The sequence below is a fragment of the Varroa jacobsoni genome, unplaced genomic scaffold (genome assembly GCF_002532875.2).
Source record: "Varroa jacobsoni isolate VJ856 unplaced genomic scaffold, vjacob_1.0 scaffold_673, whole genome shotgun sequence".
NCBI classification, from domain to species: domain Eukaryota; kingdom Metazoa; phylum Arthropoda; class Arachnida; order Mesostigmata; family Varroidae; genus Varroa; species Varroa jacobsoni.
Genome location: NW_019213575.1, coordinates 55,864 through 68,937, shown reverse-complemented (window position 1 = coordinate 68,937; position 13,074 = coordinate 55,864). Strand labels below are relative to the sequence as shown.

At 38.3% G+C, this 13,074-nt stretch overlaps 2 protein-coding genes across 2 annotated transcripts; one reads left to right on the top strand and one right to left on the bottom strand.

The window, feature by feature from the left end:
- Positions 1 to 3,129: 3,129 nt before the first annotated feature.
- On the bottom strand, positions 3,130 to 10,030 carry Serinc (serine incorporator TMS1). The gene is made up of 5 exons (XM_022836874.2): positions 9,626 to 10,030; positions 6,112 to 6,895; positions 5,634 to 5,825; positions 5,420 to 5,500; positions 3,130 to 5,192 (listed from the first exon to the last, which is right to left on the bottom strand). The coding sequence occupies exons 2-5, from the start codon at positions 6,892 to 6,894 to the stop codon at positions 4,941 to 4,943; spliced, it is 1,308 nt and encodes a 435-aa protein (XP_022692609.1). The 5' UTR covers position 6,895; positions 9,626 to 10,030; the 3' UTR covers positions 3,130 to 4,940.
- Positions 10,031 to 10,236: 206 nt separating this feature from the next.
- LOC111262545 (transcription elongation factor SPT4) lies at positions 10,237 to 12,008 on the top strand. Its single transcript, XM_022836873.2, has 2 exons — positions 10,237 to 10,555; positions 11,024 to 12,008. The coding sequence occupies exons 1-2, from the start codon at positions 10,406 to 10,408 to the stop codon at positions 11,234 to 11,236; spliced, it is 363 nt and encodes a 120-aa protein (XP_022692608.1). The 5' UTR covers positions 10,237 to 10,405; the 3' UTR covers positions 11,237 to 12,008.
- Positions 12,009 to 13,074: the final 1,066 nt, after the last annotated feature.

Here is a 13,074-nt window from a genome sequence, read left to right as displayed (position 1 = left end):
CCCTTCCCAAAACGGGTACCTCTTGGAGCACGCGACGTTCATCGTTCGTTTCACTGCGTGGCCTGGACTATTCAACGACCCATCACATGCAGTAGCCACGAGTGACGGGTCTGCTCCTGCCGCTACTGTGACTACCTGGTCGAGTTTCATGTTTTCGACTATAGAGAGCGTTGTTGTCGTCCAGAGAGCGTTGGTGGAATCCAGTGGTGGAAAACAGATTAACGCATTATGCTCAAAATCGCGCTATTAGACGGAAAGTCATCGCAAATATTTGCCATGGATATACCTGTTTTATTTACATTTCATTCGATATGTTAAGTTGATCCAGAAGGTATGATTACGTTTCTGGCAGCTCAGGCCAGCACACCAGCTTGGGGAAGTTCAGTTAAGTTCGCATGGGCATCAGGGCTTTGTGCCTCCTGTTATGACGCAGAGCCTAACGTGGCTTATTAGTTTTGTCTTTGTTTGAGTTTTAGTCAAACATACCATTCGTGTACGACTATATATTTCTCACCTGTTTTTTTTTCTCTCAACTGGGCGGCTAACGACATATGCGCTTAGGCTATATCTTACTCCTAAAGGCTAATATTGATTTAATTCCTTGGTTAAAGTTGTTTCTTACTTTCTGTTTACCAGCACATTACAAAAAAGCATTTCCCCAAACATTATCGAGGATAACTTCGAAGTTAGATCGAACTAAAGATCAAGAAATCTTGAATTCGGTTCAAGAAATAGTGCCGCACTCTTAGTTTTATGTTGTTTTCTACCGATCCAGATTAATATTAACAATTACCGTTGACTCCTTTTTATAATGTATATTGTGTGGCGTTTCATCGGTTGTACTAATCCGTGTTTCTACTTAATGAAAAAGTTTTAGCATGACACATAACAGAACATAAAAAATTTTTAATTACATTTATCATGTAGAATATGCTATTGGCGGAGCTTGAATTATAACTTTTTCATATATGGCCTTGGTTCGGCACAGTTTAGAATTAACTCTTTTTTTTTTATTAATTTGGAGTTTCTCGCGCATGCATCACTTGCTGTTTGACTTGAGTAGCAAGCCTTGTCTCGCTTCAAAACAATAACAAATAAAAACACTGTATTTTCGTAATTTCCAATTCTTTATGTGCCTTCTTGCGAAGGAACACTTGTTTCGATCTAATGGCTGTGACCCTTAACCGTACAAAACACTAGTCAAGAGCCTACTCATCACGTAGGCTAGCACATAGTTAACTAGTCATTGATGGCTATTACCTGTTATCTTTCCTTGGTTTTTGTCTTAGGTTTTCATCTTGCAATAACTTCAATTACTGCTTTCCCATGGTGTCTACTCCATTTGTCCTTTATATTTACTTATTAGCATTAGAATTAAATTTTCTTCCTTTTTCCACTATTGCTTATATGTTACTCAGCTTCGACAAATCACCTTTCCACTCCCCGCTCCTCCACTGCGCTTACATATTTTAGCATCATAAAGGGAAGAGAGACGTTCTATTAAGAGACATTAGACAAACAGGTCTATAGATGTGTTAGCACGTTCCGCTACTGAAATGTATTAGCCGTAAGAAATCGAGATTCACATGTTCTAAGACGGTAGAGAGATGTTGGTCTTTCTGGAATAATTAGTAGGAGAATAATTGACCTTTGAATACTACTAATTGCTTTTTTATTTTAGAAGACTGGTGCCGAAATTGTGGCAGTGATACTTAGCTCTAGTTAGAGGTATCTTCTCTGTAGTGCTAGGGAAGGAATTAGGTTATTTTGACCATTTGTATCTTTAATACCTCAATGCAGATCGGTGTAATGCCATATGACGAAACGCCAGTGTAAGTCTACCTGTAGACGACTGTTTTTGGATATGCTCGCTATTGCCTTTGACAGCGATATCTTTATTCGTAGATAATCTACGTTTAGTCTGGTCTTAAAATTTGCAAACAAATTAACTAAACATCCGTGTTTTTCAATCAAACACGTTGTTACTTATCTTACTCTGTCGTAGAAATGTGTTCTCCCAACTATCAGCTGTATGAGGTTAGCGAAAAAAGCAGAGCAGGATTCTCAACGTTTTGGATGTCGCCTGTACAGAATCTATCGAGTCAACTTCAATTCGTTTAGTAATATTTAGTCACACACCGAACTGTTTTCATTGGACTACGTTGAACTTCATTGTGAGAATTATAGCGCTTAAGAACACAGTGCAGAAGTCTTCAAAATATAAAAGTGCGTCACAATCCTCTACTTGTAATGTACTCTACAAAAGTAATACTGATTATCGGTGTATACAAATTAAATTTAAGTTGTTCACTTGAAGTGAACCTAGTAAAAACTTTTGTTTTGGAAATAATTGCACCTCAAACGAAGAGAACGCTTTTACGCGCTCTATTGTAAAGGCTACGATGGTCTGTTACAACGAAAGCTTTTAGCTACTCGAATAATCTGAACGTGAATGATATATATACATGATACGTATGACTAAATGAAAAGGGATCAACAGCTAGAAGCCTGTCTCTAATAGGAAGACTAGTTGCTAGACATAATTACTTTTCTAGCTTGTTTCTCTTTTTTCATTTCTACACCAGATCATATCGGAGAAACTCCAATAGCACTTATTCCGGTTAGCCCCCTAATGGAAACAAATTTTTGATGCTATACTTCACAAGGGATGATCCCGAAGACTTTTTTCATAATTATAAAAACTGTAAGTCTTTAATAGGGTATGAATGAAGTCATCTTCGGTTACAACTATTATTTGCTAGGTTGCATGAACTAACTAAATAGGTTAATATTTTTTAATTTACGAGCCGCTATCAGTGATCATCGGCAACGAAACACTTTCCTACGCTGGTCCAACTCGTTATCAATTTATTATGAAACTCATATAGATGAGTTTCGTATTCCTTGGTAGATAACGCGAGTTCTTCACAGAGACCTTCACGATGACAAAAGTTAATTTTATGGCAGCAAAGGTTGCTCGATCCAATTTCATAGTGTCATAAATTAAATATTATTCGACTTACATGGATATACTACATCACTGGTGCACATCAGGCAAGCAATGTGAAGGTTTAGTCCGTACATATATATATATAAGTAAACCTTGCAGCAAAAAAATACACCATCCAGTTTCGCTTCTGTTGTGCTTATTAACATAGACAATAAGTTTGTTCTTTATTTTTGCCATTTGTATTTATTAATAATAATACAAGTGACAGATAGCGCTGTTGTGCACCCAAAAATGGTTGCTAAACACTTATGCGTATAATAATAATATCACAATACCTATCAAATACCATCAAAGCTGTCACTACTCTCAAAAAAATATCTGAGTGTCCCGTCAACTACACTTTGTTTGTCACTTGGTATCCACTCTATATCCATGTAATAAATGAAAAAGAGAGAAAAGCATTAGACGCGCATTTTCGTTTGGCTAAGCAGTGATTATCGAATTGATCGTTCACTGATGACGTGGTACCTCACTGTTCCAACAGTGAAGCTACAAAACTGTCTTGTTTTTCATCAGCCATTCCAGATACACCGTCACTGGAAAACCGTCTGGCTCGAGATAGGCAGAGTGTTTTACACCCGCCAACACCTCGAATAATACTCAAGAGCTGCTGCACGGGACTGTCTCAAATATGTACTAACCTTGTAATCAACTACGGTTTTTTCAAGCATTTATAAAGAAGACAGAAAGAATGGGAGTTAATAGCTGCACGCAGAAGTAAAGCTGTAAAAAAGTGTTGAATACTTTTCTCAATAAGTCAATGATTTTCATTGTTTTCACCAGTTCATTTAAAACAATAATTAAATCTAAGCGTAGCCTGAGAAGAGTAAAAAAAGGTACTACGAGTTGAAATATGACGACAATACCATCTCATAAGTGCTATTAAATGTAGCAGTTTAAATTCAGTCTAGACTCAAAAATCCAATATATTTAAAATGTCCTAGACATATTCTACTAGATACGGCTCCACCATAATAGTCACAGCGCAAAACCTGAATACTAGAAACTTGTACTTCTATAGAGAGATTACGGCATTTGTTTATGAAATTCAGATTTGCGTCAGCCTTCACCGTAGGACTGATCTTAATTTATACTTGCTCGGTATAGGAATACGTCCGGTTTTCAGATCACAAGCTGCTAATTTCCCCTACCGAGCAAAAAACTATTGAAAAAACATCAAAGGTCAATTTCTGTCGGTTCTTCCAGCTTCCTGTTCGACCTATCTGTTCTCAGTGCTTTGCATTTCTTTCCACTTCACAACTCCCTTTTTGAGTGCCTCACAGTTATCGTGCATGAATTATTTACCTAGTAATTATAAGCGAACGCATAATGCTAAATACAACAATGCACAGTTTGCCAAAGGAAAAGGTACTATCTCCTTATAGGTGGCGGTTTGTTGATAAACCGCGCTTCACGCAAAAAGGATGCCACGTCTATACCTAAAACCAGCTGTATTGGTACGATTATCTGCCACGAATGCCACTACATGGGCAAATATAGAAACAAACAAAAAAAAACAAAGCTGAACCATCTTCTCATTAGGATAAGGGGACATTATACAGATGTAGATATAGTCATTCTAGATATTATAAGTTCCCAACTTGTGATTCCATTAACACGCACAGGATACAAGTGATTTGGTTGCTTATCGTTATCAATCGGACATTTACGCAGCTAACACGGTTTTATAAGCACGTGAAAAATGCTGGTAGCTGGTTCAGGGACCGCAGTGAGACTGTTTTAACTATAGGTTTGTTTTTCTTTTAAGCAAAGAATAAACTGCTAAACCTTTTAAACGGCTGCCTAAAAGTGTCGTAAAACGGCAGTACTTTTGTTTAAATTGTCGTTGATCGTATCACTGTTGACAAGCGAGGCCGCATATTAAGTTCCTCGAGGAGTGAGTGATTTTGATTTTTGTCGAACGTACTTTTTAGGAGAAGTCTCGATCTCGAAGGACCAGCGGTGCCAGAAGGGTCCATGAATAAAGCGCGGCACACACCCATGACGAGATAATTTTCACCCACATTGAGCCAGGATTCTCAACAAGGTTTTTGCTCAGCGTCACATCACCAGGTTGATACCAGTTGGTCAGCGTCATCATCACATAAAGGGTGGCTAGAGCAAACATTAGATGGAAGAACGACCAAGAGTAAACCACACCATCTTCTTCATTATCCCACACCTAGAACGAAACCATTATTGAAATCAGTACGAATTTCGAGCTTCGTACTAAACACGATGCATTACCATTGGACTGCAATCGGTTCTAGTGTTTCTCCCATTACATAATACCTAACAGCTATTTTAGTGGATTGGCTGAAGTGCATTGCAGATGACAATTATTGATTTGTAATCATTCAAACATTATTCAGTGCGTGTCCAACCAAAATATAGAGACTGTAAACAAACCTTAGCATCGCCACTGACTCCACCTGAGCGAATTCCTTTCTCAGCCTCATCGTTGTCGCTGATTCCTGTCAGCTTCCCTACCTTTATGATAGTGAGTAGTGCGAACAAACATTGTTAGATAAAGGTTTTGTGTAAGGTAACCAATATGTGCATAAAATAGTAACTTAATTTCAAATGATCAGAGCTTATTTAGATGCTGAAGTTCAAAAATTACCTGAGTATTTGAAGAGTTTCTGATCGACGAATAGAGAACGCAGCCGGCAAAGATGATAAGTGAAATGATGCTCTGGAGATCAAACTTGTTGCCCTTTGCGGTGATGACCGGTGGAGGCATACATGCCACTTCCCCGGAGTTGGTCAAGGCGGACCATGTTAAGTAGATGATGTACAGACTCACCGCGCTAGCCTGGTTTTTTTCACATTGGTATTGAAGCACCGACCAAATATTATGTATGTAAATTACTTCTTTCCTTTTCTTCTTCCATTTCGAAAAACTTGGATCATGCATACGAATTACGTTAGGACCCTTAATTTTAAAGTTAAAAGCTAATGTTAGCGTCAACCAGTATTGCTATTATTTAATATTGCTAATAGTAGCAAGCAGGAGTAGTAAATTTGATAACTTAGTTAATATTAACATTCATACATGCAACTTTGGAGGGAAAACTACCCTAGAATTTCATAGTGCCTACCTGCAGGAGACCAGAGGTCGGCTGACGTTCCTGAACACTTGGAAGAACTGACAGTACAGAGATAATAACGCAGAGAATCAGATTGAAACTGATGAAGAACTTCTGCAAGCTACAGGCATCACTGGTCGTATAGAAGACGAAGCATAGCGTAATCGCGGTGATTGTCAGAGCGTACATTCCCAACGTAGCCGAAAGGAGAGCGCAGTACCAGCCACGTGATTCGTTTTCTTCAAACTGTTTAACCCAGTTACCGGCCCAGCCGTGTGCAAAGTCGATAATCAAAATTAATTGGATGAGAATGAATAACGAGGCACCGATCATACCGAAGTACATCCAGACTTGGCCAAAGCTTTCGCCGTCGCCCATGTAGAATGATCCCACCATGAATCCTATAAGAACGACATATTTAATGCCCCAAAAGCCGTTTTGTAGACCGGCTCGACCATCTTTCGATGTCCGTACACCGATCATTATGACAGCCATCAGAATGAAAAACATTGTTAGTGCGAACATCAGCCGATACACCGCCAGATAGCCAACGACGTCTTTGCAGATGTTCGATGAGGTACACAACTTTGGTACTTTTTGCAACCAGTCCGATAAAGCAGGTGACAACATAATGGCAGCCGTAATTGTGGTAGCCACCAACATCAATGCGTACATGATCCTCGTCGATGTCGAGTTGCGGCAGGTAGGGCAGGCACCGCAGCACAGCGAACAGGCCGTCGAGCCGAAGCAACATGCCAGCTGCGCAGCTGGGATTACTGCTAGAGCAGCTCCCATCCTAAGATGTAGGAAAATAAAAGAGAAACACACACCAAAAAAACAAGAGTTTGATTAGAATTTTTGTTCTTAAGTTTCATGATCATTTTTCGGCTGACTGGCAAATAAAATGTATTATCGAATGATACATACAAAGGGTTTTTGCGCAAAAAGGACTAAGTCTACGTTGATTATATTCAACTTTGTTAAATTAAAAATAAATAAACCCAGTTGTCCCTATTTATGTAGGGTCAAATTACATTTTTGGGTTCAATTAAGCAAATCTCGCCTTTTTACTAGTTTCTGCAGTAATAAGTTCCGTTGATTGGATTTTGACCCCCTGCATAAAAAGCCCCATTCTTGCTAACGGTTAACTTCTTTACAACCAAAAGTTTTAAGAGAATTTCCGTTGCAAGTGTCCCCAAGATATTTTGTTAGATTATATATATAGACATCTTTACAACGTTTTATTATACAGCTCACAGCTTCTACAATTATGGGAATCAGTATGAAGGCGGCGTATGATATGATAAACCATATCGTAATTTAACAATATGTAAATCTGTAGATATACCTTTTTCCTATAGCTATAATATACATGCACGAGCTTAAGTAAACGGGGGCCGTAGGAAAATGCATAAAATGTTTCCATTGATCGATTATGACGACTGTCATTTGGTGTCCTTAGTAGGTCTTCTTAGTTAGCCCCTAATCTGTTTGCGGAGAAGGCAACTTCAGCTCACTTAAACTACGCCGGATCTGAGACAGAATAATATTTATAGCCAGTAACATAGACTACAGTTGTAAACAGCGAACGATATTTACATAGTGCTGTTCAAAGGAATGTAAAAAGCGGATTATATAAATGGGCACCACATTACAATTCATTTCACCAATATGACTTTGCTCATAATACAGTATTATGTTAATTAACACTCAGTTTACTACAACTTGTCAATTCAGTAGCTCTAGCTAGGATCATATCTTAAAAACAATCGCCATTTTCTGATATATGCCAGCACTCTATAGTGCTGATCGCATGGGATTTTGTAAATTAGGGGCCAAATTTGAACCTTACAACGCCTTCCAAAACAAGTAATTTCCTTTCGTATTAGAGTCTACTGATTAAATGATCTGATCAAAATCTAGCTGGTCAGTTAATTACGTTGTGACGTTAGCAGGCCCTCTGATTCTGCCAACAACCATCCTATTACCTAATATATCATGTTTAGGTCGGGTCACGATTTCTTGGCACTATGTTTTGTAACGGGTTCATATGAGACTGTGATGTCCACCAGTTAGTAGTAAAATCTTTCATTCAGACGCATTCGATAAACGATGTAAGCAACAGGAGTTTTGGTCATTGATATTCTGCAGGTTTAGCCCCACTGTGCTCATTAAAATTCATGAATAGCACAATAGGAGTACAAACACATATTTTTACAATTATATATACATTCACGTAATTAGAATATAATTTCTGGACAAAATAGTTAAAACTCCACTAGAAAAAACGCGTCTGCTCCAAATCTCTTTTGATTGGAAAATTTGCATAACGTATATATAAACAATAAATCACAGTGCGCGATAAACAAAATAAGCAAACAATTCGATTTTCTGCCCTTGAACTGGTATATCCAGCCATTACGCTAGTCACATTACGGAACATGATGATCGTCACAACAGAAACACCATCTCTAGTGATGGGTTTAATGAAAAAACATGAATGATTTAAAAATGTATGTTTGACAAGGCTCGCTTTATCTCCGTCTTTGTTTCTGCCATGCAAATCTCCAAACATAGAGACGAATATGCAGTCTCGTAAAGATAAGCTGCTTGGGCGTGTAGAGCCGCTGCTTGAGAATCAAAATTCTCTAGTTATGGTAATGGCAGATTTTCACCATTACCGTCAAACTCTGGTAGGGAATGTAGAAAATCAAGCCTTATTTACCTTATCGATATGTACTCTCAGGCACTGAATTCAACTTGCAACCCCTAATAGTGCATATAAAAGGCAACTTAGCCTTGTATTGCTGAGAAGCACTATTAGTATGCAGAAATATTTATTAACTCCAGTGAGGAACTCTAGAAGGAATTTCAATTTAAAATAAGTCTTATCTTTAAATAGACAAAAGCATTTTGGCTCAGAATGCCATTTTTCTTGTTGTGCTTCTTGATGCCCACCATATCTCTCGATGTCGTCAAATTTTGTTGCCAATTAAAGCCATATGATAATTTTAATTTAATTCCCCACTATCACACCATACGGAGGAATCATTTAGGTATTTTTTACCTACTGCATTCTTGCAGCGCATGGCTATTTGAAAAACAGTTAGAACTATATTCTACTGCTTTCGCCTGAACAGCTGATCGATAGACAGCGCACTGCCTGAAAGGGTATATAAAAGGCGCATTCACTAGCATAACCGGCACCCTTCTTCGCTACTACGTCTTTACTTCAGTAAAGATGTATGAAATCACACGCATTTAAGGAAATCTCATCTCAAATCATCGCTAGTTTTTCTGGTCCAAGCCATAGTCCTAATACTACAGCTCAGTTATACTACGCCTTCTTGGAAATTGAAAACCCTTCGTTGTTGTTGCTCGTTGCACTTCATTAGAATCAAGGGCCGCTCGAAAAACGACGATGTTCGCTTGCCGTCGTCCTTCGAATTTAAACTAATCAATAACAGCACTCTTATTTTATGCCTACATTTGTGCTATTGGAAAACCGAAAGAAGTACCACTTTACCTGATGTAGTGTTGGCTAGTTAATTCAACGAAATTATCCACTGGCGTTGGTTGGCCACAGTGTATCAATAATGCCTCAGTTAATAGAAATGGTTCCAATTATCCACCTAACTCGTTTATTGTCTTTGGACGCGCTTACGCAGGCAGCGGCTACTTATGGGGCATTACGCAGCGCTGTATCGTTACACTAACAGGGGCAACTAGGTACAAACAGGCCCGCCACATAGCATGTCGGTCAGTGAGTACTAGGTTTAGCATGTGTTAATACTGACATCTAGGAGTGCTCGGTACATGGGAGGAAGAAATGCGACTCTTCTATACAATGGATGAATTAGTAAGAACAACCCTCTCCTTTGCTAACCATGCATAGACTTCAACAGAGCCTCAGTACACGGCTGGGACTGTTTTGGCTCTGACTTAACATAACGACAAGTTAATTGCACTAAATATAAACTAGAAGCATGCTCTTTGGAAGATTACACGGTAATGTTCTATGGGATGATACTAATGTAGCAATAGTATTCTATCGACTAATTGCGGCATACGAATGGTTCGAGAATTCGAAATCACCCGCGTAGAGAGGGTAGATTGCGGAGCGAAGGTCGACTGCGGTTTGAGCGCGGTGAATAGTAAATAAAAAGCCGGTTGATGGTGGGGACATAAGATGTCAACTATCTTAAAGTGAAGAAGTTCGACTACAATAAACAAACTAAATATTTCGAAGGCTGTTGTGTGCACAGTTTGAATTTTGGGTAGTAAATATCGACTCGTAAGCGTTAACATGACGGCGTCAATGGACAATATCCCAAAAGATCTGCGGAATCTCCGTGCGTGCATGCTGTGTTCCTTAGTCAAGAGCGTCGATCAATTTGAAGACTCAGGTTGTGAAAACTGTGAGCCTCTTTTACAAATGAAATCTAACCGTGAACAGGTAAACAGGATAAATGACACACTGCTCAGCAAGTTTTCCATAAAAATATTTTAATATATAATAGAATTGTTGCAGCTGTTACTTCACCGACGTAATCGTGTGGTATTCTATTTAAAGTTTGTTTTATCTGTGTATCTTGGAATTACAAAGATCAAGTCTTCATAGAGTTCAATTCGGTCATTAACACATGGAATTATGCAAATTTACCAAATCAAAAGTAAAAAAAAAAAGCTTACAGCTCGCGATGATAATTACTATTTATTTTAGTTGCGTTCGAAAATTGGAGCGTTATATGTAAAGTAGTATTAGTACGACTACATGTAGTATTTTAGTGGTCGCAATTTTAGCTTCCATCATACGTAGATAGGGATACCTAATAAAAAAAAAGAACATGTATTTTGTACAATTTATGCAAAAAAACAGCTTTATCGCTTTACTTTATCGTATAGTTTTGCTTCTGTGCTGCAGGTATTGAGCTGTACCTCTACAAACTTTAGCGGACTATTCACGTTGATGCATGCCGAAGATAGCTGGGTAGCCAAATGGCAGCGGTGCGTAAATCGCGTGCCGGGAGCATACGCCATCTCAGTCTCTGGACGCCTCCCTGCGGGAATGATTCGCGAACTGAAGAGACGCGGTGTCACATATCGTTCGAGAGACACCAGTGGATATACGGCATAAACAACAGAGTGTAAAACTATTCGTTTAGACATATTAGTTTGAATATTCACATGTTCATATAAAGTGGGCGTATCTCCTTTCGTTTACAGTATTTCACGTACATATGGTGCGCATGCAGCCCACTTCTATTTATTCAGCACAAGGCAACTGTGTATGTTCTTATCATGTGTACATCTTTGATCCATATGTACATCTCCATCAAAATTAGTTGCCAAATTTTCGAGAAATGTTAACTTTGTACTGTCGAACAGCGCTAACGGAAACATGAATAATGAGCTATAATGTTTATTTGTTAACATCGAGCGGAACGTGCAAGTCCTAACTGCATCTTGCAACATATCCACCCCTACATAAACTCGAGTTGCTGAAACATGACCATGAACATTAAAATATTACACAAAAAGCTTTTTTTTTTTTCAAATTCTGTTGCCTACTTCGAAATTCAGCGAATCAATTTTGAGACAAGAGTCAAAAAATACAAGACGTGTGATATAACGATAGTATCGTTCGAAACCTGAAAGCATAAAATGAAATTCAATTATTGAATAAGCTAGTTAAGTGAAATTTTTCCTGGGTTCGCGTTTTCCGTGTCGATATATTGGATAGACTAGCGCGTGTTTCCTGTAAAATAAACTGTTCCTATACCTGTATATTATATGAAGATTATTCTTTATATACTCGCTGCTAAGTAATAGCAACGACAAAAGATAACTTATGAAAACGTAATGTAACTAATAAAGAAGAGGTTACAGAAAATAACCGTTGTTGCTTTAATTTCCTTGTTCTATGTTTTTGTATCGCTACGGTATGTATTCAGCTGTGCTAAATGTATTTGTATCAGAGCAGATGCCAAAACCTGACTGTGCGAACCATGAAGCAAAGAGCCATGAAAATTTCTACAATCGCGTGAGTTTTGAGAAGTGTCATAGCGGAGCAGTCGTGAATTCGTCATTACTCAGAATGCGAACTAATTAATAATGTATTTTTGTTGAGAAAGTTTACAATATGTGATTCGAAACTAAACATTAATGTACGTAATGTCAAAAAACTCTTTATAATATGTATATATATGGCTACCGGAATCAAAGCCATTGTTCCCATAGAGATTGAGCGGCGCTAACAGAAAAAAGATAACCCCTTAAGGTCGCACTTTTTTCACAAAAAGATAGTCTTTTCCGAAATCCCTGCAAAATTGGATAGGTTTAACAAGCATATTTTCAGGGCAACTTATCGCTGGTTTACAGCTGATGTTTTTCCAAGGTATTGAAAGGTGAATGGAAAACGACAAACACGTTCCTTGTCAGTACAATACCATAACTTATGTGACTGTGTATGATAATGCGAGTAAAATTTGTGTTCCACTTACGCTCGCATTTTTTTGACATTACGTGTTGACAAACACCAATACGCTATGGGCACACTACAAATGATGAGCAAATCGCGCGTAGTTTTGTGTTCTTCTCGATGATGTTTGTTCTAGTTTTGACTCACTGTGTACCAATATATGCCTCTCCAACCGCACACGGTATTTTTATCGAAGGCGGAAGGAATTACTATGACACTGCCCGGTTTCATACTGAAGGTTCTAGATTAATTGTAATAAAAGTGAACCCTTTGCGGTCGATCTTAACTGCTTACTCAAGCCTCATAAGCATTACACCTGGCCTTCTGTATACCGCGCCGCATGTGGAAATGTGTATGTATATATATCTAAAACGATTTAACTAGACATTTTGCTCCAGTAGGTTATAGTGTTTCTTTATTTGTCACCACAGTATCAGTGGCTAGTAGTACTGTCAGCAGAACACGTATAGTTAACAGAACGTCTTGAAGATTCT